This window comes from Aythya fuligula, chromosome 2 (genome assembly GCF_009819795.1).
Source record: "Aythya fuligula isolate bAytFul2 chromosome 2, bAytFul2.pri, whole genome shotgun sequence".
NCBI classification, from domain to species: Eukaryota; Metazoa; Chordata; class Aves; order Anseriformes; family Anatidae; genus Aythya; species Aythya fuligula.
Window position 1 is genome coordinate 108,556,189 of NC_045560.1, and position 25,651 is coordinate 108,581,839.

General features: G+C 42.9%; 1 protein-coding gene across 5 annotated transcripts in view; it reads left to right on the plus strand.

The window, feature by feature from the left end:
• Positions 1–22,029, plus strand: part of DLGAP1 (DLG associated protein 1) — a 412,639-nt gene extending 390,610 nt beyond the window's left edge. For all 5 annotated transcript variants that reach the window (XM_032181814.1, XM_032181816.1, XM_032181815.1 and 2 more), the window contains 4 exons: positions 7,085–7,503; positions 15,996–16,087; positions 18,233–18,385; positions 21,204–22,029. In XM_032181814.1, the coding sequence (XP_032037705.1) occupies positions 7,085–7,503; positions 15,996–16,087; positions 18,233–18,385; positions 21,204–21,413 (874 nt within the window). In that variant the 3' untranslated portion in view covers positions 21,414–22,029. The remainder of the gene's footprint in view (positions 1–7,084; positions 7,504–15,995; positions 16,088–18,232; positions 18,386–21,203) is intronic.
• Positions 22,030–25,651: the final 3,622 nt, after the last annotated feature.

Consider the following 25,651-nt stretch of genomic DNA (forward strand, 5'->3'; position numbering starts at 1 on the left):
CTGAGAAAACCTGGGTGCAGCAAACCTGAGCTGACAGCATTTGGGCCCTCAGTCCTCCCCTGGCTTGCCGGCTGTGGTGTTGGTTAGAGGAGACGTACATTTTCATGCCTTTTTGTTCCCCCTGTACATCTGCTAAAAATACTCAAAAATAACATGTTATCTACACTATTTTAAATTCAGTGAAATATCTCTGTAAAGTAGCAGAATATTTTCCTGTGGCTTCAAAAGGCTAAAGTAATTTCAGTAAAAAAGAAATGTGATTTGCAATGACCCTGTCAGGCTGTTACCAAGTTCCTCATTAACCTGCTAAAACATCTCTTTCTGGCAGACATTTCTTTATGCCTTAGACCTCAGCCCCATTTACCCACAGCTCTTCTGCCACTAGATAAATGAGCACATTAGAATAGATGCTGAAGGACCATTTCCCTCCAGCCTGAGCACAAAGGCAATAACTATCCCAAAAGCCCAGCCCTCCCTCACCACCACCCACCACCACAAAAAAAAAAAAAAAAGGCTGTTTGTAAATACCTTACTTCCAAAGTCCTCTCTCTATTGCTGTTTTTATTGCTGCAGAGAAAAAGGTAAGATTTGCCTGTGAAGGTCTGCCCTGAGGAAGCATTATTTCTGCATTGCCTCATGGCAGCTGCGTTTGGGGCATTTCTTGCAGATAAAGTTGAGGTTGCTGCTGTTGGGAGCAGATGAACAAGCAGCAATCTATCATGGACTTTCAGAAGTGAACAGGCAAATAAAGGACAGCCCTTAATCCTCAGAAAATGAGTGTACTTAAGAAACAAAGGGTTTATCAGCACAGTTTGGCACTCGTACTCCTTTTTTATTTTTATTTTTTAACACAGCAAAGCACAATATATTGATTATCTGTTACAGGAATGGAATTGTAAATACAGTGCCTTCCTCCCTGCCCCTGAACCCTAACTGCAGAACCTCCGAAAAGCTCTACCAAATTGAATCCATGACAAATGAGTGTTTAAAAAATTATTCCAAGATTCAGAAATATTAAATAGACTTAAACTAAAAAAAGAAGAATGACACAGCAAACGATATAAATACAGTAAATTGATCATGTTTTTGTGCCAGTCAAAGCTATTAAGTGCACTGTTCTAAAGCAGGAAATCTCTTTGCTTAATGCACCAAAAGCCTACCATACAAAATTTGTTTCACTCCTCTTCTTAGCTTCCTGTTCTTTCCTCCCCCTTTCCCTCACCTAATGTGACGGTCCTTCTTGCCCTAAGGAGTCTTACCTCCTCATGTCCTTTTAATTTTTCCTGCTTCTGTGCTTGGACCAAGCGAGCAAAAGATTTTGCCTCCATTTCTTGATCCAAGTGGCTCAAAACCAGAGCATCTTTGGAGCACAGTATATCTCTTCCATCTTCCACCTCAGCTCAGACCTTTCATTAGCCCTTCACTCTCTGCAACCTGGGCTTCCTGCCAAGACAAATGACTGAATCCTCCTCCTCTTGCACTGCTCAAGGGATAAATGTGCCTACCGCTACCTGACCATATTATAACTTGATCCATCACTGCTGTTCGTCTTATCCTTCGTTCTTTATTCTGTCTGTTCTCAATTCTCCTTTTTGTACCCATCCTCTAAATGCAGCTCTAACATTTCTAGTATTTACAGAGTTCCACAGTCCAGTCCTTCTCCTGGGGGAAAAAATAAAAATAAAAATAAAAATAAAAACAAAAACAAAAATAGCATACATTTATTTCAACAGTGACCTCTTCCTGCTGTTACTCTTATCTCACCTGATCTCCCTCATGATGCTTACAAAACCCCAAATAAAATGTTCTACCCCTTTCTTCACATGACCCATCCCTTCCAGAGGCAGTTTTGAAAGGTATTTCTAACAAAACTCAGGGCACTTCCACTTCAGTTTGTCCTTTCTCTCTACCTGGGGCTCCTTCTTGACCTCAAGGGACCACCTTCCATTCTTCAGTTACAGAAGATAATTGAATTGTTGGAAGTCAACTGTTTCTACTGAACCAGAAAAGAAGAAGCCATATATTATACCAGGCCAATTAGCACACATATATCCTTTTTGAACAAGGGGCACATCCCTTCAGCTCTCAGTCCCATAACTCTTTAATTACTTAAAATCTCTTGCATCTTGCTATGTGTGCCACCACATTTCCTCCCCTTACATCTTTACCCCGAAAATTATCTTGCTCATTGCTCCTAGTTGTACTATCAGCTGGTTATTTTACTTGGTTTGCCATCACAAGAATTTATGAATGCTGAAATAATGGTAGTTTATGGACTAAGGACAGCCGTAGGAGACTAAGACCACGGGTGCACGTTCCTCCTCCACCTTCTCTGGCTTCTATGGGTCTGTAAAGTGTGGTACACCACACCATATCAAATGAAATGTTTTGAAGTGGTGATAAGGTAATATTAAACAAAACAAAACAAAAAATCTTCTGTATCTTTGGGGAAAAAAAAAAATCACTTCTTAGGCTTTTGTTACCATATGAGGCCATATTTTTCTCTTTTTTCATTTAGGTTTTTGTTTTTGTTGACATATTGTCCTGAAAAAAAAAAAAATACACAAGTTTTAGGGTCTTCCCTCCACAGTGGGCCCATCATAAGCTCTAATTCAAACTTCTTAACTCTAGTTTTTAGGACATGACCTTCAAATCTGTATTTTAGCTAAACTAAACTGGGACTGATCTTTCCTTGATTTTTGATCTGCAGCATTTTATGGCTGCATGCATTCTCCACAGTGGGAGCCGTTCAACTGAGAAATTCTATAGGATTTTGGTAACATGAAACAATAATAAAGGATTATAGTTTCGCCATTAAGACTCTCAGCAATGAAAAAAGCCTATGTTAGTGGGAGAGGGGGAGGTGTAGGGCAAAGAACATGACACTGTAGCTTGGAGATGTATGGCCAAAGATCCTGCCATCAGGATGTTTTGTTTTGTTCTGCTGAGGGTGTCTTCCAGCTTAGCAGACAAACCCACAACAAGAAAGAATATAGCCAATAGGTAGAGTGAGGCAGGTTTAATCTAATGTATGAGCCACTGACACTTGCCATGGGTCAGTTGGTTTAGAACCGACATCTTTTCTGGGTTTTGTGTTTTGGTTTTTGTTTGTTTGTTTAGGAAAGAAGTAAGTTCTCCAAGTTGAAATGTAAACATGTTTTTCAAAAGAAAGCAAAAGAACATTTAGGAGCAGAGAGTCAAATGCTAACAAGTGACCCCGTTGTTGCTGTTCAAAACAGATCTAGTGTTGCTCTCCATACTGGTTTATCCAGTCTGAGGTTTCATGGCTTTCTGCACCTTAGGCCAGGTATCTGCTGTAGTTCTCTGAAGCTGTAATTATTACACCTTGTGCCTGCAGGGCACAACTGAATACAAAAGGACCAAGCCTGAAAGCAGAGAAAGAAGGAAGCCTCTGTTTTTAACAATTACCAGCAATTTCTGAACTCTTATTTTTTTAGGTAGACCTGTGGATGCTTTGTATGTGTAGAGACAGTGAAAACTTAAGTATTAGCTTCAACAGCTCTCCTGTGGTAAGGAGCTTTAAGTGAGAGCAAAACAAAAAGGACACATGTGGGACACAAACGGTATGTCGCAAGAGCAAAACATCCTGGAAGTGAGCGAGGAAACTATGTCAGAGGCTAAGATTACCATCTATTAGGTGGCTTATGTAGATGTGCTGGAGGTAGGCAGATAGTGGATGCCTTCCTGTATTTCCATGTCATTCAGCATACATTTCCTTGGGAGTATTTTTTTAATTTTGAACTGATGCTATATTCTATTGCCAAGTTGTTTTTCTTTTGAAGACAGATAGGTTACACAATCCACTGCCAACAATCTGTCAAACAAGCCTGTAGCATACTATAATATAGATAAAACAAAGGCAAAAGAAAGTAGGTCATTCTGTTTTATTTGTTGAGCAGAGTCTGGTTTTGGTGGTACTAGCTCATAATGAACCCAGTAAGAGTATGGTAAGAGTATGCTCCTGAAAGCTTTGAAACGTAGTGCCTCCAGCAGTACATCCTCTTGGCAAGTAGACCTCGATGTTTTCACATTTGGGATTTGGTATAGGCTGAAAAGCCAGGGTGTTCTCTGAAACTATAAATGGTCATCTAAAACAGAAGCAAATCACAATCTATGGCACTGCAGAAAGCAAGAGCAGGAGTGAGTGTGGAAGTAGGGTCATGGAGAAGGATCCAGCCTCCCTCTGTGGGAGTTGCTTTTCTCCTGCTTTTCTCACTCTGGAAGGTGTGGAAGAGGACACTGTACTAATACCTTGGCTCTTAGCAAACACAGACTAAATGACTGAAAAGAGGTCCTGTGTGAGCAAGGTGCCGGTATGGGCACACATTAGTGTGTATGTGAGTGTGCAAGCATGCACTTCAGTGATGGGGATAAGGGATTTGTCAGGTTGGTAGCCAAATTCAAGCAGTATTTAAAAAAAAAAAACAAACTGACACAGACTGGACCAAAACCTTTTCACTGTAAAGTCAGCCTAAACCTCAAGTCTTTCTAACCATTAATACCAGTCTAACAGCTTTCTCTGCCAAGGACCGGTAGCAGATACTCATGAAAAATTTAAAGGAAAGTGTGCAAAGGAAAAGTGTGAAGGGTGTGTATAAGCAGTACTTAATTACAATTACACACTGTGTGAAGAAGTACTTTATTTTTGCTAGATGTAAATCTTCAGGCCTCTAAGCCTTACAAACAGCTACCTTCCTCCCTGCAGTTCCTGCCCTCAAAAATGGTGAAATGCCACCTAGTCAGGATTTCATTGCACTCTCATAGCCTTCCTCAGCCATCTCTTTTGTAAACTAAGAAGTGTCTTTCCTCCTGTGGGAGCCATACCTTATCGCCAATTATCCTTGTCCTCCCTTTTGAACTTTTCCTGCTGTATCAGTCCATAGCAAAATGCTTCGCTCTGTTTGTCAAAGGATAAATACTGCCAAGCTGCAGAGTTCTGCTCACTCAATATTTTTCGGTTTGCTGGTGCATATCATGCAAAACTGCAGCAACACAGCCATGGCTTCTGTGTCACTTAACAACCACATGTTTCTAAAGAACTGCAAGCAGCAGCTGCTGCATTTTTTATTTTATTTTATTTTATTTTATTTTATTTTATTTTATTTTATTTTATTTTATTTTATTTTATTTTATTTTATTTTATTTTATTTTATTTTTGTATTCTAGACCATTATAAAAAACCACAATCTATTTGTTAAGGTTTTCCAGCAACCAATTTGGCTGAGAAGATACTTGGAGCTTTCTTCTGCAGAGGAATTGGTCCTTTTTTTTTTTTAACTGAAGAACCCTTCCTGACTCCTGTTTTGCTTTGCCCTACATCAGCCACCATTAATATCTTCTACCAGCAGAACTTGATACAGTGCTCCCTGAAGTCTGCTGCACTGTTCCTTATGTATCTGGATGAATCAGGTATATAGCACCTGAAATTCTCCTTCAGCATCCTTCCATCTGCTCCCTCCCCAGCTGCAGACTAAAGACACTTGCCCAAATGCTGTCAGTCATACTTGTCTAATCAGCTGTTACTCTTCAGTGGAAGACGGAATATAAATGAAGGGAAGTTTAAATGGTTCTCAGCATCCAGCTCTGCTGTCACCAAGATTTTCACTGCTGCTCAAACTCAAGCTAAAAATAGCACTGGTGAGGGCAAAACAGCCAAAATATCACAGAGAAATGGGTCCTAACACTAGTTTCAAGAGTAAATGTGAGATTGTGAATAAATTCAGACTGCATTATCAGCTGCCTGAGTGTGGTGGCATCCTGGATTAGTAAGAAGGGTTGGGAATCTGTCCCCATTCAATTCAAAACTATGTTAATTCTAAATATCATTGATTTAAGTAACATCTATGTTAATTACTTTTATGGTTTTACCTTCTTTATCTCCTTCCATCATGGGGCAAGACAGATACCTGCCTCACTTGAATTTTTCCTGTGTTCCTCAGCATATCAGTTTCTAGAGCTACACTGACTATAATTATTTGCCTGCATCTTTTCCACTCAATCCCTTCACAATTTACTGCCTGTCATACTTGCTCTCACTTGCCACCCCCTACACTGCATTATGTGTCTTTTACTCCTCATACATCCCTCTGCTCCTTCTCTATCTGCCTCGCCACCTCAGATTCCTTGGACTGCAGAATTTGGGGTGCTGCTTACTTAAAGAAAAAAAAAAAACACTCAAACACAAACCTCCAAACCTCCCATGCTTATGCCTTCACCCTTCCTGGCTTTCCTGCAATCTCACAGAGTTTTGCTGTCTGCCCTCAAAGGGTCCAACATATGGAAGTAATGCAAGATGAAAGGAGGCTATCTACAGGGTAGCAGCCATTATGATGAGGGTAACACGGACAGTAACTGAGAAAGTTAACTTTTGTGGAAAAGAGACTGTTTTGAGACCACGGGTTGAATATGGAAAATAAAAGGTCTTAACACTGGGAATGGGTGCTAGAACTGAGAGCTGGCACTGGTATTTGCAGAAGCAGGAAATTAGCAAGTACGTAATTACGATGAGCAGTTATGAAGAAGCAATACAAAATACTTAGCTGGGCTAAAACTTACCTTCTTTATAAATGTAATGTACGCTATTAGATAGTGGACTCATTGATTTTATTTTCTTGTCAATCTCATGTGAATGATTTTTGAAATATGACTTGTGAGTTCAGGTGTACAACTTCAAAGGGGGGTGAGTTTTAGAAGTTGAAAGAGCAGCCACTGCTTCAAATCAGGCCCTTTTAACCTTCCACGAATTGGTGACCTGAAATCCTGAGCCACCAACACTTTTAGCTATCTCCTGGGCTAGCCTCTGGCTTTGTTAAATGACACAATTAGGGGTGCTTGCCTCAGTAAGCAGTGAGCTTGCATGCAAAAGAGAGAGATGTTTGTTGGCTTGCAATGAGAAAAGAAGTCTATGCTGATCATTTCAAGAAAAAACAGAATGTAGCACTGAGAGCCATGACTGCTATTCTTAGGAGGAGAGGCAGAATCTTAATAGGTCCTTTCTTACCTAACTTATCTCATGCCACCTAGCCAAAGCTTGCTAAACATGTTGTGTTTGTGCCCTCCAAAGCTTTCGCAGGTTTACACGATCTAATAGTGTAACAACAGCCGTGCAAGCAGACCTGGATTTCCATGAGAACTTTGAAATAATCGACCCTCAAGAGGACAATATGTGTTCTGGACAAATGTCAAGACAATTTTCCCGAGATGCAAGCACCTCTACCGTTAGCATACAAGGGTCAGGAAACCATTACCATGCATGTGCAGTGGATGATGACTTTGACACAGATTTTGATCCATCCATTTTACCTCCTCCTGACCCCTGGATTGACTCTATCACTGAAGATCCTCTGGAGGCTGTTCAAAGGTCAGTGTGCCCACGAGATGGCCACTGGTTTCTGAAGCTACTTCAGGCAGAGAGAGATCGTATGGAAGGCTGGTGCCAACAGATGGAGAGAGAAGAACGGGAAAACAACTTACCTGAGGACAGTAAGTAACTGACTACAATAATATTGCAACTAGAAAAAAAGTATTTAATATAGGCCAATCTGACTCCTGTGAATTCTGTATCATTCCCTGTCTTACTTAGCTAATGAAACTATGGTCGTGATTCTCTAAAGGACTGTATGCATGTATACAATAATGTGTATTAAAGTTGACAGGGAATGCAAATGCTCAGCACTTCTGAAACTCAAGAGATAGTAGCTTTTAGGATTGCATACTTTAATGGATAATTAGGAGATCCTGAATAGGGATCTTGCAGTATTGATGTTTCATAACTCTTCCATTTGAAATCACTTCTCACAACCTTAGAGTATAATTTAACAGATTCTGGTTCCTTTTCATTAAATTCATATTTTCACTGCCTTTTTAGAAGGTAATTTGCATCAGAGCCTTCATATGCATCTCCCAGCTGAAACAAATTACAAGTTTTGCTTCTAAGTTGTTGTCTCCCCTCATGTCTCTTGCAGTTTTCACTCGTTTGACCCTCCTGGTAAAAAAAAGCTCTCCATATTCTGTGATAAATGCACACACTCATGCAACCTAACTCTTAGTTGTCACCACTACAAGACATATTACCCCACCCATAAAGTAGTGGGAATGACACTTTCCTGTCTAGTAAACCTTCACTAGTAAGTAGACTTGGGTAGTTTATGCCTTATATATTCACACTAATTAGGGAAGAAGAGGTGAACAAGTGGCTCCCTGTCCAGCATTTTTTCCTCCAGTAAAACAGATCTTTTTTTCCATTTATTTCCATTACAAAGAGCAGTATTATTGCTAGCCATCAATTTTTGGACATGGGTAAATCTGTGGGCTGCGGAGCATGTTCCTTGTGAATGACGTTTTCTCAAATTCTCAGAGGGAGCTTCTAGAAATCACTAATGAGCACCTGAATATCAAAATTTCATTATTTTATAATTCTGGGACACCTAAATGTATTTTCTTGGATATAGCAAATACCACTTTTACAACCCCAAAATAAAGTCCTACCAAACTCCTAAAACTCCTACAACTGGAGCTCCTACAACTTCAGCTCCAGGATTCCTTCTACCAAAATTCAAATTCATCTGTAATTCTTTTGAGGTGTGAAGGTTTTGATTTATGAAAGGAAAAGGATCAACACTGACAAAAAAATGTAGGTTTTAAATAATTAGTAATGGATAATCCATTTCTGCTGAAACTTTCCATTTGACCTAGTGTAGGAAATAACCATAGAGAAGTTTGATTTAAATAGTTAGACATTACTGTAAGCAACTGGAAATTGACTTCTAATGGAAAGTATGAGATAACCTTAGCATTTACATTAACATGTACATTCAGTTTTTCTATTTCTACAAATTTTCTATTATATAATAGGTTAGCTATTTCCTCTGGGGGAAAATACAGAAGGATTAACCTTCAAAGTACAACCAGATTCCCCAAGTTTTAGAGTATTTTAATCTCATTTTTAATTTACATTATAAATACATTCAAAAATCTCATTGAACATGTACCAGAATGCAAAGGTTTTCTTTTGTTACTATGTGAGAAATAAAGCCATGAACTAAGAGAATTTAGATTGAAACTGATGCGTGAGTACATAATAAAATAGGAAATTACAAAACATTTGGAAGTCCAAGCCACAAAACCCACTGGCTTTCTCTTTGCCACAATGACCAGCAATAGTGGAAAGGGCTACATATTTTACGTGTCCACTGAAGGAGCTATTCACTTTAGGCAAAGGACATGGATTTTACAGGGCTGATACATGCAGAAAGTGTATGTCTGTGTGCAGAAGTTTCTCCCTTTGCTATAAGATCGTTTGAAAGCTCTTTTAACCGTCAGTGAGAGAAGTCTGTTGTGAGGGAGATAAAGGCATAGCCGGGCTGGCTCTTACCAATGCCCCTCATAGCACACACGATACGTGTCCTGCAGGCTGTTCCCCCTCTGGAGTTTTCTGCCCAGCACTTCTCCTGGAAGCAGGAGGAGGAAAAGGGTCGCCTACGTTGCTCAGCCCCTGCTGAGGCACCAATCCTGGCGTGATGCTGCTGGCCACTCCGGCACAGGGCAGCTGCCTCCCACAGGGCTCGGCACGTCCCACTCTACCTGGTGCCAAGGAGAAGCATATGGTGGGGCCACGCGGCCCGCTCGGCAGCGCCAGAAACAAAAGCTTGGTTGTTACAAACCCAGCCCCAAATTATGCCTTTTTTATACATCTACAAACTTTGAAGAGGGGGAGAGAAGAGGTGCGTGCGGTTCGGTGTAGCTGATGAAACACAACCAGGGCAGGGAGCGCATCCTTTGTTTCAACCTGCCATCCACAGCACGTGTTTGGCCAGATAACCAAATAATGTCAGCGTGCGACGAGCGAGGCTTTCTGGATGCCGCGGCAGCTGACGGAGGGCTCTCTCCCCCGGCGCTCCCCGTAAAGCGATCCGCGCTGCCTGCAGACAATGCGGCCCTTGTGCGAAACAGCTGTCCGGGGGAGCCGGCTCGCTGCTGCTTGACAGTAGCTGGTGTGTTACGGGGAGACGTGGGGTATTATCTAGCTGGGAACGAATCTGCCAGATGGGCCCGAACGCTTCGAGCCAGGAATGGAGTCTGGTGCTGTGTATAAAAACAAGCTGCGGGGCGGTGGCTGCCCGCTGAAATGCCAGTATAGGGAGAAATACGGCTCCCCCCGCACCCTAAATTATTTATTGTCTGGTATATTCTGGTCTTATCTGAAATAATTTTCTGATAAAATTGTAGCGTGTGTAACAGGCAGGTGAAGAGCACTCACACTTCAGGCTAGGGTACCTGATAAGGCTTCTGTGTGTTTTATTGGTATAGGGGTGTTGTCTGCAAACTCCAGTGCTCTCATTAAAAAAAATAAATTAATTAGTTAATTACAGATGTGAGGCTAAACACACTATAAGAATTGATTGAAGCATTGGATCAGGCCTCAAGTGAAATCAAGCATTTGCCTTTTGTTTTGTTTTGTTTTGTTCTCCTTCCCCTCCGCTCTCTCCGCCCACCTCTGCCCAGCGAAATGCTGTTCAGTCAGAGCCTGGCTGCTGGCGTGGACGACTTTTTGCTTCAGCCTCCCCAGCAATTAATGCATACAGATGCAGCATTAGCAGCAACAGGTCTGGCTCGCCTCGCAGAGCTGCTAGCAGGCAGCAGCTGACCTCTTTATTTCACAGCGGCATAACCCCACAGCTTGGCCTGGCTTTTGCTGGATTCCTTCTGTTGTTTGGGATTTGTGTGGGGCATTCGGGTCTCCGACAGAGCCGGCAGGCTAGCTGTGAGCACTGGCAGGCACGCTTCCCTTCCGTGCAGTGCTGTAATGTAACTCCTGTGCTGAGATAACCATCGAAAGCAAACAGCGGGCCTGATTCACCACAAGTCTGCCATGGTGTGGGTTTAGTGGCAAGGAGAGGCAGGCTGGTGAAGAAACACCTGAAATGGAAAACCAAGGCTCTGACAAGACATGTCGCTCACTGCCTTGTGTGTAGGTTGTACTCCCCTGGACTAGCCTGCAAGCAGAGCTTGGCTCCAAATCTGTGAAAACCTTCAGACTGGAGTCTAAATTCGGCCAATTCTAGCAAATGATACGGTTTGGGTGCTTTCTGCTGCTTTGTTTTGTTTTGACTGCATCCCCAGGGTGGTAGCAGGACATCCTGATCACAGCAGCCTCATGCAGGGACAGCCACAAGCCTGACCGACAGCCCCCGGCTGCCCACCTTTGGTCACACACCCTATTCGCCCTCCTCCTCCTGCTCCCATGTTCACTTCTCCCTGGAAGGGACTTCTCCACACACCGGCGTTTCTCCAAGGAAAGCCAGCTCCGGGCCGGCAGCCCTGCCGGCGTCCAAAGGCTGGCAGAGAAAAAAGAAATCCACAAGCAGTGAAACGACGTAGCTAGGGAAAAAACGTGAAGTGTGCTAATAGAAGCCAAGTAAGTCGGAGAGCACATGGAAACTGCTTTACTCCCAGTGAATAGCATTTACTCATGCAGACAGCCCTATTAATTTCAATGAGATCACTCCCATAAGTAAATATGACTCAAAGCAAGGACTGCCTGCTCCAAAGTTTGCTCCATTTGGCTGTTTTCTCCTTAATAGCTGGGCTTAAAACCTGAGCAGTAGCCTTAACTCTGAATTTCCTGGCTTTTGTCATGCTTGGCGTTATTTAAATGTAGCTCTGTCGGGATGAATAGGCTAAAACGCTGGTCCATCCTGGCTGGGAAATGGATTGTGACAGCTCTATGGCAGGGTTGCTTCATATGCACAGTGCGCAGCTAACATCTGCAAGGCAAATGTCAGCCCGGGTGCCTGCCACCCCTGCCACTGCTCCTGACACTTGGTCCTCGCCCTGCGGCCAGCCAGGTGTTGTCCCACCAGGAGCACCTGCCAGCCACAGCCCTGCCTGCCTCCTTCCTTGCTCCTTAGGCCCCCAGGGCATGGTGGCAAAGTTGAAATGCAAAGAGATTGGTTGGTGCTTTAAGACCCAGAAAGGTGGTCATTCCTCCAAAACTCCCCTGGCTCCTATATGATGACTTTTCACATCACTTCGGTTTGCTTTGTTTTAGCTGTTTTCCGCATTTTTGTTTTCCTTGTGACATACACAGTCTCCTTCCAAGGTGGGGCAGGTGCCGATATCACCAGTTCTTTGCTTGCGTTTTAAATCCTTTTCATTTCTTTTCCCATGAAAACTTAGGGCGGATACTTATAACAATACCATCCCACAGTAGGTCCCATGCAATTTTTAGAACTAAGAGAAGCAACCACGTACTGCTTGAACAGCACATAGTCTAAGTTTATACTTCATTATGTTTTAAAAGGGCAACAGGCTAGGGGCTAAGGGACACAAGGAAATTTCCCGCCATATGTCTATCCCACAATCACTTTCTGTGGCCTCTGGTCTGCAGCAATAATAGCAAGGAGGCACTCCAGATGAACTGAATTGGATCAAAACAGCTGTAAAAAAAGCAGTTCTTCCAAAATAGACATGACTGTCTATTTCTTAAAAGTCATTACAGGAGATAACTGGATTTACAAGGAAGAGAGGTCAAAGCAAAGCAAAAAAATAATAAATAAATAAATAAAAATCAGACTGTGAAAACAAAAACACTGCGGTACATGCTTCTCCCCCTGGGGACGGGGTGACAGCAAAGCATATGATGGATGTTAATAACATTGCTTCATGCATTACTGGAAGGCATTCAGATCCGACGGTGCTGAGTTTGCTGGATAACCCTGTTTGGAAAAGAAAGCAGGCATGAATAACATTATATAGGTGTTTAAATCTGTTATGATTGCATCTTGATGGGTTGGTATTCTTTGCTGTTACTTGGTTTTATGTATTTTGTTGGTATCCTATTAGCTGAAAACATCGATTTGAATGTTTATATGTATTTGTGCTGTTCCCCTTGCTCTCTCTGGTTCTTTTATGATGCATTTTGGATGGAATTTTGCAATTCCATTTACTTTTTCAGTGTATGGCTTCAAACCTCTCAGGATTTTCTGCTAAGAAAGTGTCGGGCTGTTTCGATTTTTTATTTTACTACACCTTGGCCTTTCTCTTTGGCACTGGAGGTTTTGACTGAGTAAGAAAACTGGGCACTCTGCCTCAAAACACTAAAAGCAACACGCGTCTGGAAACAGAGCTGTGGCTATTGATAAGGCTTTGTGCCTTCTGGAGAGATTCCTTTCAGTCTTTCACATTCTTTGTGTGTCCCCCCCCCCCTTTTTTTTTTCTCCTAACTTCCGTAACAGAGTTGGTTGTTGACTGGTTGCACATTAACAGACTGCTTGCTCTGGAGGGGCGAGGAATCAGTGACACTTGACTAGATACAGCCGCGGCTACAGCAGAAGTGGCAACAATAGGGAACAGCATCAGCATGCATCCCACAGTCAGCTGGGATGATGGTTTTTCGGCAAATAGCCAGTCGCTAGGCAGCCAAGGACAAGGACTTCCTTCTCCCTCCGCTGAGATCTCTGAATATTAAGCTCTTCTTCCCCCAGAGGAAGGGGCATGCTCCCATCCACTGCCAGCAAGGTGTGTTTAAATCTGCTGGTGCTCGGGATGTGACCGCCGCTCGGTTAGTGCAGGTTTCCAGGAGGATCCTGTCTCATCTGTTTTCCCCTCCCGAGAAGCTGAGAGACTGTTTTTCTCCCCTTCCCAAGTCTTGGGAAGCGTCAGAGTGGCCGAGCTCCAGATGAGGCAGCTGTTCCCAAATATACTCAGTGGGAAGAGTTTTCATAACAATGGGAACCACATGAAAGCTCGCGGAGAAGCTCCTCCTACTATTGAAGAGCCCTTTCAGTTGAGTGGTTTGCATATTGGGTTGCATAAATGACTAGACACACCAAGGGGTCCATTTTCAGTACTGTGCGCATAGAATTAGACACGCAAGCCTTGCTAACAATAATGAGAGTTGTGTGCAAAACTCCCTGCGCAATATGCTGAAAATATTCTGCTTGGTGGATCTTCCAGCTCACGGCGATTTCCTGGCAGCGCTGAGCCGAGTTCTGGGAACAAAATGAAAGTCTGGGCTCTGTGTGTGTTCACAGAGCTCTTTCCTATAGCTCCCCCCAAAAATGTGAAAAGACTCTCTCCTGCCCCCACACACACACTTTTTTTTTTTCTCTTTCCTTTGTATGTCTAGCGTATAAATGAACTCCACATCCCACTTTTCCTTAAGGAGTGAGCTTTAAGGCTGCTGACGGAAAAGCCATTTGCCCTTAAGGAGCAGAGCACAGATTTCCCACTACTGTGCGTCTGGTTTCGCTTCGCGGTGGGTGTTTGTGCCAGCTTGCTTAGCGTGTGATTCGTGAGCGAATCCCTGGGAGATGCCTTTCTCTTACCAAGCCTTGCACGGCCGCATTCTGGTCACACAATGCGAACACGTGTTGCAGCTGGTCACAGGACTGCAAGACCCCAAAAAAGAAGGGCTTTTTTTTTTTTTTCTATTTTCTTTTTTTCCCTTTTTCTTTTCTTTTCTTTTCTTTTCTTTTCTTTTCTTTTCTTTTCTTTTCTTTTCTTTTCTTTTCTTTTCTTTTCTTTTCTTTTCTTTTCTTTTCTTTTCTTTTCTTTTCTTCTTTTTCCTTTCCTTTCCTTTCCTTTCCTTTCCTTTCCTTTCCTTTCCTTTCCTTTCCTTTCCTTTCCTTTCCTTTCCTTTCCTTTCCTTTCCTTTCCTTTCCTTTCCTTTCCTTTCCTTTCCTTTCCTTTCCTTTCCTTTCCTTTCCTTTCCTTTCCTTTCCTTTCCTTTCCATCAGAATACTCAGCAGTATTTTCCAGTGGAGCTCTGACACCTTTGTGACAGGTTTTACACAAAAAGTGACTGTGCCTAAGGGATGATGCAAAGAGTGGGAGTTTAGGACTAGTATCTCTTCGAGCTCTGCCAGCAACTCACTCACCCTGAGCAGCCCACTTCAGGTCTCTGTATTTCCTGTCCCTCCATCACCACTGTGGAATTGTCATGGAAAAGCTGCTGTACTTATCTGATGTCTGGGACAGCGGGTACTGCAGGGATCTGTGAGCAGAAGTGGTGAAAATGGTGACACAATGGTTGCCATTCATGGTTTTCACTGAAGTGGTTTGTTGTTTCTTTGTTTGCTTTATTTTATTTTTAATTAAATTAAGTGAAAAATTAAATATCTTTTTAACCAAAGAATTGGGAGATAGAAAGTTATTTCAGCTGGCAGGGAAAGGGAGGAGACCACCACTAATCCACCCTCTGTACAGAGCTGCTCCAGACAGTGCAAGAGACAGGCTAGGACCAGCGAGGAGAAGAGGCCAGGGTGTGAGTGCTCCCTGAAGAGTGTCTGGGTACCCGCATTCAACAGCGGAAGCCACTTCTGATACTGCTCATGGGGGAAAAAAAAAAAAAAAACTCAAAGGGTCTGGATGAGATTTATCTGTGTGTATTACAATCCTCAATTCCTCAATCCCTTTCCAGGGCTCACATCAAGCAACACTCAGTTAAACCTGAAAACAAGGCATCACGTTGCTGCACAAGATGGCAGAGATGCTGGTAGAAGCAGTGTTTTCCGAACTGCGTGCTTGATGACAGTTTTGGAAAGCTGCATGCCATGCTGCAGGAAGCTGTGTTTGTGTTCACAGCCTGAGCCTGTGTCCCGGTGTTGTTCGGAGGTGCAATATCTTGTGTGCTTTCTATGCAGGGTGCAAAAGCTTTTGATCAGTCACACCTGTACTGCCATGAAAGTGCTCTGTGCCAGCTGGAAGTTGTTTCACTGAAGAATGAAAGGCAGCTGTACCAACAGATTAATATTTTGCCAGTGCAGGCTGACCTGAGAGCCCTTGCAGCCTACTTTGGCCTAGTGCAGATCTGCCCTCAGCATTATCATCTTGCCAATAACCCATGTCTGAGAGACAACACTCTTTAGGAAACCTAGTGCTGGTTCCTGCACAGCTTTCTCTTCTCGTTTTGTAGGCTTTTGGTTGGCTGCAGCAAGGAGAACACCATGACTTACGCCTCTTTTTTCTCTCAGTTCTAGGGAAAATCCGAACTGCGGTGGGCAGTGCCCAGCTCCTTATGGCCCAGAAATTTTACCAGTTCAGAGAACTTTGCGAAGAAAACCTGGTATGTAACTTTTCTGATAAATACTGTTGTGTAACTCTTACTGCCAGAGGAACTGTCTCTGAAGACAATCACCTGAAGTAGACCTTTTCTGACTAGCAGGGTCTACAACTTCTCCCAGTAAAGGAATTGGTATGAATTGGGGAGTGACACCGTCAAACTCAGTGGAGTCAGCATGAGTTTTGCTAATAGTTTAAGATCCTTAAAACAAAGAAAGACAAAAAGCTTTGGGTGAGATATCACTGAAGTTCTGCAGCTAGATCTGTCCCTTCACCCCTGAGTTCAGGTTGGTGTGGGCATGGAGATTTTTGGGTGCCATCTTGGGGTCTGTCAGGGTGGACCAGAAGTCTCACGTAATCCTAATGCCGCCTCTATTCAGCAAGACAGAAATACCAGGAAATCAGGCCTTGAAGACTGGTGGCTGGTACTCCAACACCTCAACAGCAAAAGAGATAAAAGTAATTTTCCCAAGTGCTAAAAGGGCAAAGAGCCAGTATGTTATAATAATTATTACTGTATGCAACTGGTATATGCTACTGCTATTATTAGTAGTATTTGCTATTTTTATGCCATTAGTAGTGGCGGTATCACAATGATATTCCTGATGATAAATATTTCATACCATGTATCTAAAACAGTTGTCCGTAAAACAGCAGCACTTCCAAAAGTTTTTCTACTTTTTAATTAACAATCCTGCACAATAGATACATTTAATTCTTAGTTTTGGTATAAATTCCTAGAAGCACAGAAATCACAAAGTGTTATGCTCTGTCATCACAAAACAGGGAAAGCAAACCCTGCGGTACTCAGCACAATGAGGTGGCTGTCTTCTCCATTTAATGCACTCTTGAAAATCCATACCCAAACCAAAATCTGCCTGCAGTGAGTGAATGTAACAGAAATAATTTCTTTTTGAGCAAGCCTTCTGATTCTTAGTAGGAAAAAAAAAAAAAGTGGTTGTGCATCTCTGTAAAGCCAACAATGAGCAACCTGCCCAAGCACTGAAAAACTAAGAATGCAGATATAATCTCTACTCTCCTTATGCATCTGAAAATATATACTTTAGTTTTCTACAGTTGCTGCTTCGGCGGTGTAACCATGCTACCAAAATCATTTGTCAGTGTTGAGGTGAAAATCACAAATAGAAGTATCCTAAGCAAAACTTAGGATATTCTCAGGTTTGTTGTTCCTGAGGTGAAGAAGAAAACCTAAGCATAAAGTGACACTGGAACCAAGTAAAACAACGTTCAGGAGGCTAATAATAATTTATGTATTTATACACTTCGCATATGCCTACTGCGCATGCAAAATTTCCAGAGCTAGGAGCCTCACTACATTGGGCTCACTGGGCAATGAGGATTCCTCTTGAGGCCCATGAGCTTGAAGGTGAAGATGAACTGCGCCCACTTGCAAGCCCTGCATGGCACATCCAGCATGATGCAGCTGATATGTATGGTGCAGAGAGAGAGGTACCGTGGCTGTCCTGCCTCTCTCAAGGCCCAGGGCCCACCAGCTGTGGGCCAGCAGTGTGTCTGGCATATCACTCTTCCCAAAAATGAGCCTGAAAAAAAAAAAAAAAAAAAAAAAAAAAAGATTGCTGTGCTTCTATGTGTTTTCTTCAGAGCTTTTCATCCTGCAGAGATTATTCTTGTAAAAAAAAAAAAAAAAAAAAAAATGGTCTGAGGAGTATGACAAGTGATTTTACGTGAAATGGTGGCTTTTTGTAGGCTTTAGATTCAGATTGTGTGGGAGAAGTGTTTGTGCATCTGTCCAGCACTGTGTGTACATGCAGCAACAGTACGCTTTCACAGGTCCCAGTGTTCCTGCAAGCATCAATATAGCGGGGAATCCTTCCTCGTCAAAGTGAAGAGGAGGCTGGCAATTGATTTCAGTGTTATCAGGATGACACCCTTGAACCCACTGGGTGGTGTCCACAAGCCCATGGGGGCACAGTGGCTTGATGCTGTCACAGCCCCTTTGCAAATAAAAACCCAATCAGTGCTCGCTGTGGTTTCTCTCTCATGTCTCCTTGATGGCTCTCTCTGCTGAAACTGCTTTCCTAGCAAGATTCATAACCATTTGCACAAATGCTTTACATTAAGAGGTACTAAAGCCCAACTGTTGTTTTTTTCTTCTTCTGTTGTACAGAATCCTAATGCACATCCACGGCCGACCTCCCAGGATTTAGCAGGGTTTTGGGATATGCTGCAGTTGTCCATAGAAAATATTAGTATGAAATTTGATGAACTTCATCAGTTAAAGGCCAATAATTGGAAACAGATGGATCCTCATGACAAGAAGGTAGAACATTGTAGATTTTGTATGCTTCATTTAAAACCCTGCACAAATACTGGACAAATTAAATAGGCCTCTGTGTTACAGCGTTGACGTTAAAAATGTGAAATGAAGCTCATATCAAATTAATTTCATTGTAATGACAATGTTTACATAATAATCATCTGGGATATTATCTGTAATATGTTTCAGGCATATTTTTAAACCAAATCTGTCTTTGTGAATCGGATAATGGGAATGTGGTACTTTGTTAAGCTTTACATTTAATCATATTAGACGATCAATCGTTGGAAGGAACTGCCTTATATATTGATTCTTAAAATTAAATAAATCACATTTACGGTTCATATTATTGCATATAGCAAGAGTTCTAGGTTGTGTTACTGAAAAAAATAGGGAAGCACTGTAACCATCACTGACTTTGGTAACCAGATTACAAACAGAGCAATATCAAAAATATGCCTTCCAAAATGTCACATGAAAGAATTTCCACATCTTTTTTGTTGTTGTTGTTATTGTTCTTTTTTAGTTTGTTTGTTTGGTTTGGTTTTTGTTTGTTTGTTTGTTTTTAATGGATGATTTCATAAACAGGTCCACTTGGCTGGTAGTGCTGTTTATCCAAGAGAGCATAAAAATCATCTGGAGCTTTGGGGGTTTTATTTAAATGTAGTCTTCTTCTGTCACCATGAAAAAACAAACACATCTCCAAGTGTGAGCCACATTTCACTTCCCATTCTCATTCAGCACCATTGCCTTATTTTTCTCCTCACAATCCACATCAAGACGAACAGCGCTGGGGTGAGCCAAAATACACAAATGTTTCAGCAGGTACTTAAAGGGCAGGTCTGTTCCTAGAGGAACCAACAGTCTAATGCCCTGCTGTGCTCCTGTAGGTATGTAATTTGATGGCTGACTCTCTGTTAGACTTTCTGTGGCTGGTCTGGTACCAATGAGTAGAGCAAGCAGGTAGGGATGCCAGAAGGAGGGGGACAAGACCTAGAGGTACAGTGGCTCAGCCAGATGTCTGGGCCCCCCGAACTCATGGTTAGCTCGCTCCCAATGACCAAATCGGTGTTTTGTTTTGGACAGATAACAATAACGATAATGAACCCCGTTAATCTTGCAGCAGGAAGTTTGCAAAGGCAGTGCTGGTAGCACTCTCCCTCCTCCGGTCAAGACTAAATACTCATTCATTCCTGACTTAGTCGTGCCATGCTCACGCCATTTGTGCACACCTAGTGTTTTGTAGGGGGATGCATGGGAATGTGTTTTCCTAGCCCGAGGTACTGAAGGCAAGTCATTTTCTTATCTTCTTTTTTTTATTTTTTTCCCAATATCTGTCGGAAAAGGAAGTTAAAAACGCCAAATGTGCATGCACAGAAACGCTGGTGTATGGTCTTTCGTTAGCGTATCTAGTCGAGCGGGTAGGCCAAGTGTTTTTAATTGTGGCAGTAAGAAACAAGAGATTTCCTTTAAAAGCTGTGCTTTTTGTTTGCTTCTAAAAAACATTTCAAAGAGTTTCCAACAAAAAGAAGACTATAATGGGTTAAAGGACGTTAAGTAGTGCTGAAGGAAGAGACCTATGGTAGGCAGGTAAAGATTACACATTTTAAAGAATGACACTGACTGTGTTCCTCGTTCAGTGAGCATTTGTCTATGATTATAAATGAAACAGAACATTTCATTTCTTAAAAAGAAAAAGAAAAGAAAAAACTTTCTGTGGAAATGATATTTGCAATCGCCTTTGGCCTTTGCCATTGGGTCCTTTTTAAGCAGCATAGATTAATCCTTGGATGGAGAGAAAAAGCAAAGTATGAATAAGTGTAACTAAGCACCTTTATCTTTCAAGCCGTGGACGCTGTTGTGATCAGCATGAGAGAAAACGCAAGGGCAGAATGGGACCTTTGTAGTGTGATAAAATCCCTTCGTTCAGAGGCCGTGTTCACAGTTGGAAGGGGATGTAACTTAAAAGACAATCTAATTAACTTGACAAAGTCTTTGTGGACGCCTGAAATTCAGACCTGAATACACTTTTCTTTTTCAGGAAAGATCCCGCTCTGATTTTCTTTTTTTTTTGTACCCACGCACCAGGCTGTACATAAAAGTCCTCCTTGTCAATCGCGTATCTGGAGCTAGCCACCACCGTGATGATTAATGCATGTTCTCTTCATGGTGTTTAATTTTTTCCTACCAGTTTTTCAAGCTAGAGCTGGCTGTAGTGTGGCATGCCTATTTAGCAGGAGGCCAGGGTTTATATCAGCTTGCACAGGCAGACCTGAAGCAGGGGACTTGGGAGCAGGCTACTAAGTTTCTATGAAATATGTACGTGAATATCTGGTTTTGTTGTTATTTTTTTTGATGGTTATCACCCTGAAGCACCAACCACACGCAGGCAGCTAGCTGACAGCCGCAGGTGGGATGCCGAGCCCACCACGTCCCAGTGCTGCCGCGGGACCACCTCACGCTGCCTCGGTGCCATTTTTGGGGGGTGAGGTGATGTGCACATCTCGGCCCCATCCCGGCGGTGCCGGCTGCGGTCAGCCGGGCTTGTTAACAGAGCTGCAGGAGCCGGGGCCCCCCGGGGTCGCGCTGCAGAGAGCAGGATTTATTCCTCAGCCGCGTGAAGCGGTGCCGGTGGTACAAGGCCGCGCCTGAGACGCTCTCCTCTCTAGCTCAGTTTCTAGCCAGTTCACTGAAGACTAAAGGGCAGATAGGAGCTAACAGACCGTAGGTAAAATGTGTGTTCTAACTACTGACGCGTCCTAGTTTTTCCCGCCTTTCCCTGAGAAGCTGTATAATGCCATTAACCTTCTGCTTTGATCAGGAGAGAAGGGTCCCTCCTCCAGTGCCAAAGAAGCCATCGAAAGGTCAGGTGCCGCTCATCCGGGAACGCTCTCTGGAGAGCTCGCAGCGTCAGGAGGCCCGGAAGCGGCTGATGGCTGCCAAGCGCGCGGCGTCCGTCCGGCAGAACTCAGCCACCGAGAGCGCCGAAAGCATTGAGATATACATCCCCGAAGCCCAGACCAGGCTATGAAGGGATCCGACCAGGAGGACTCTCTCTGGCAAGACAAGTCTCCTGTACAATCTGCCCCTCTAGGCTCCTGCTCCAGGTCACCACCACCGAGTATTTGTACCTCCTCCTCTCTCTGCTCTCTCCCCTTACCCCTCCCTCCCCTCTCTCTGTACGCAGTCCCGGTGACCCCGATGAATCCCACCGCCGTGGCGTAGTTGTCGGTCCTCCAAGAGGTGTCCTCTAACCACCCTCGCTTCCTGAAGGTTTGCCCATGTCATCACGATGCTTTGTCACACATGTACTGATGCTGCCACCTTGCCTCATGTAAACGAGTGCGATCCTCTTTCTGTTTGAAACCAATAAACGCGGCGCTCAGACTCCCATGCACACGCGCTCCTGTACAGTAGGCGCTCCATTTAACCCACTCACAACCTTTAGTTGATCTAAAGCTAGCCTGTTACCTAGTGTACAGCAATATCAAACCGCAGGGGATTTTGGAAATTTCAGTCATGCAGGGTGATCCTTTTGGACTCTGCCGTCTTCCTCATAAAAGATGAAAGGAGCTATGACTCGGATTCCCCTCTTTTTATTACTTTTTTTTTTTTCCTAAAGTAGATGGCGCACTTTATTCTAAACCTCTGAATCACACCTTCTCACCTGAATTTAAGGAGTCACAAAGGGGGGGGAGAGGTTGGGGCGGGAGCGGGGAGGGGGAGGTAGAAACACAGAGCTGGGGGTGAAAAATGGAAGCATATCCTGCAGGTGAGATGGCGAGGGATAGAAAAGATCCTGTGGAAAGATGCCTGCACACTCACAGCTGCACAAACTGCCTCATTTTTATTTCATCAATCACTACTTAAACATTTCAATCAGCAGAAGATTGTAAATTCGATCTTCCAGGGAAATAATCTATTTTGAAAGGCAATAAAAGAGTGAAAAGGAAGGAGATAAGAAGCAAGGACAGTTGAAGATAATATAAAAGAAGGATTTTCTTGTCCAAGTATTAAGAGTTTTTAAAATTGTACTGTATTGTCAATTCCTCTTGTATTGTATTGTATGGATTATATTGGTTAAAAAAAAAAAAAAAAGGCAAAAAAAAAAAAGCTTGGTTTTGTTGATGTCTTACTCTTGGTGGGACTATCCGATCTCACATGTACACACAGCCACACACCAACACCTGTAAGCGAATTGTTGTACACAGAGCCTGCGATGCTTCTCCAGGCAAGGCTTTGCTTTATCCACAGCTGGTTGTATGCTACCGTGCAGACTGCTTATCACCAAATGGTCCGTTATCTAGGAGTAAGTTTCTAAATCAGTCTCCTCCTAATAGTATAAAGTACCCATCTGAACAAGAACAATAAAGTATTTTTCACAAGTTACGGGATCAATATGAACTTAATTTCTTTCCACGACAAGCTTTCCTACCCCCGCTTCTGCCATTGTTTTGCAATCACGAAAAATATGCATCCCAAGTAGCTCATTAATACCGGGGGTAAATCACAGACAATAGGGCTGGGGAGGAGCGGGAGCGGTCGGCCCTGCTCTCTGGCCCCCCAGCCACCCCCCAGCCGAGCTGGGGTCTTCTGCCCGCTCAGCTGCGGGAAGCTCTTGTGCCAAAATGAGGAAAGCTGTGCCCCATGTGCCAACGACAACAAGGTGTGGGTGTGCGCACGTGTGCCTCCCTGGCACATGCTGGGGATGGCAGAATTGGGGACAGTGGGTTTGGCCAACATGGCTGTGCCCGGGGTCCCAGGGTGGTGCTCTCCAGACTGCTCTGTGGTCCCCATCCATCACCTGAGGCACCTGGGAGAGGAAGGCGGCCTTCTGCTCCTGCTGGGGACAGGCTTAGGGACAGCCAGCACCATGGTGGGGCATGGTGTGCACTGAGGGCAGCAAACCAGCGCTGGCTTTCTATGCCCTTAGCTGTTAAAAGCTGGCCCAGCCTCTGCGACTTCCCACTGCAGCGCTGGTGAAATCCTGCAGCTCGCGTTTTCAGAGCATTGGAAATTGTCATCGAAAAATGAAGCTCGTGCTAAAAGTATTCATCGAGGTCATGCCAGACAGCTTCTTTTCCTACGACATCATAGCCAGGTGCTAATTTAATTTTACTCAAGAAAATAGGAGAGGTAATAGGTTCTGGCACCAAGTATTTTCACGAGAGCATACTAAAACCACTAGAGAATTTGCTACCTCTCAAAGCCATTGATATCTGAGCTATGTCTTTATAAACAGGGCACAAATACTTACTGCTGTGGTTTACAAGATAAGGGCTAATAATTTAATATATAAAAGACTTTTAACTAGAGTAATCGGAAATCCAGTGTAACCCTAGAGTGCTTTGTGTTATAGGAGCTTTGAAAGGTTTGACCCTCTCAGCGTTCGAATACCCGTGTGTTTGCTAGTTTTGAAACACTTCATCTGACTTTTAGCAGCAACGAAACTTCACCGTGTTTGCAGTATATACTAGTGCCAACTGCCACTTTTGAGCATATAGTCATATTAAGTATTAATTATTTGGAACTCATTTGTACTGAGGTATACAAAGCTGTATCCAGGTGAGTGTCCACATTCACAGATGTGTTTCAGATTATTTAGTTTTGTGGATGTTTTATGAAAGATGAGTTAAGATTTTGGTTGACAAGTGGCTACAGAAATTTATATCTAGCAAGTGCCCCCCTAAAAAAAGCAGAAAAGGGAAGACTATCTAGTCTTGTATATTATGAATTATTGTATTTGTATATCACAGAATATTTTTCTTATATATTTTAAATATTCTTAGCTGAATGCCTGTTAGATCATTTGGCTCTGGAGAGAGAATTGCAATGTTTGCTTAGTTTTTTAGCAAAAGTTTAAAAATAAAGCCAAGACCGGTAAATATAAAATATAATACTTCTGCCCCTAGAATGCCACGAGTTAACCACTTGACTCATTTACCAGTACTAATACACAAATAGTATATTTGCTGTATCATCTGTTTTTGTAACTATTTGTTTTTAGTCTAACCTGCCCAGTGTATATTAAAAATGCCTATATTCTGTTTCACTTTCGTACTAAAGTATTTCTTTTTTTTTTTCTTTCTTTTTTTTCTTTTTTTCCTTGGAGAAATTTTAGAAAAGGTTGGTTTTGTCTCCTGCTTCAAAAGTTAAAAAGAAAAAAAAAAAAAAGTATTTATTATATTTTTTGCAGATGTTTCCATGAAATTCTCATAATCTTTTTGTAAAGAAAGATGAAGAAATGGATTAAAGATTTTTAATATTTGAAAAGGTAAATAGAAATAATTTATTTGTAATATAATTCAGTTTATTTATTGGTGTTCCCTTAACGCTTTGATGTGCACTATCATTTTAATTTGAACTGTATCTTTGTGAATTTATTGGTTTTTTTTTGGTTGTTTCTTTTTTCGATTTTTTTTTTTTAAGGAAAAAGGTCAAATACATATTTTAAGTAACTGGAATGTAAATCACTGGCCTACCTGCATTCCCAAATGCGATTTTAAAAATGTTTTTGATTTGAAACAAAAGACACAAATTTGAAAGCCTTTAGACAGAGGAGAGTGTTTTTATGGCTTAATGATTTGGGTTTTCATAGGATTATCTATCTAGTTTGTGTGTGGACAGGAAAATGTAAATAGATGAATGTTTCCCATAATGTAAAAAGAGCAAATTAATAAAATAATTAATGCACTGCTTGTAAGAGCTGTGGGTTTTCAATACAAATTCACTTGCCCGGAACCGCCGAAAGGCTTCACTTGAGGTGGCTGAGGATAAAGGCCCGGCCAGGGGCCTGTTTCGCTCCTAGTGCTCAGAGCCCAAGACTGATCCTGCCAGGTCTTGGATGCAGAGCCGCGCTGCTGGCCCTGGCAGTGCCCTCAGCACAGGGCTCCTCGTGGGCCAAAACCCACCATCATCCCACCCCTGATCCTCAGGAAAACCTCTGAAGGCACTTCTGCACGGGGGCTGGCCAAATCCCACCAGGGACGGCAGATGTTGGGCGGGCAGTGGCCAACGAGGCCTGGAGCAGCTCTGCGCCACTCAGTGTTTCGCCACACCGTGCTCATCCCCAGGGATGGCCGAAATATCTCTGAGGTGCTGAGCAGAAGTGGCTGGGCTTCCCTTCACCCTGCCTTCTGGCTGGGTTTTTCCCAGTTGGTGTAATAACGACAGTCACCAAATCCTGTAGCAGTGTTTCCAGATGGTGTTACTGCTCTCGGCTGTACCAGCAAATGCTGGCATTTTAGCATATTTCAGTCTATACGCCTC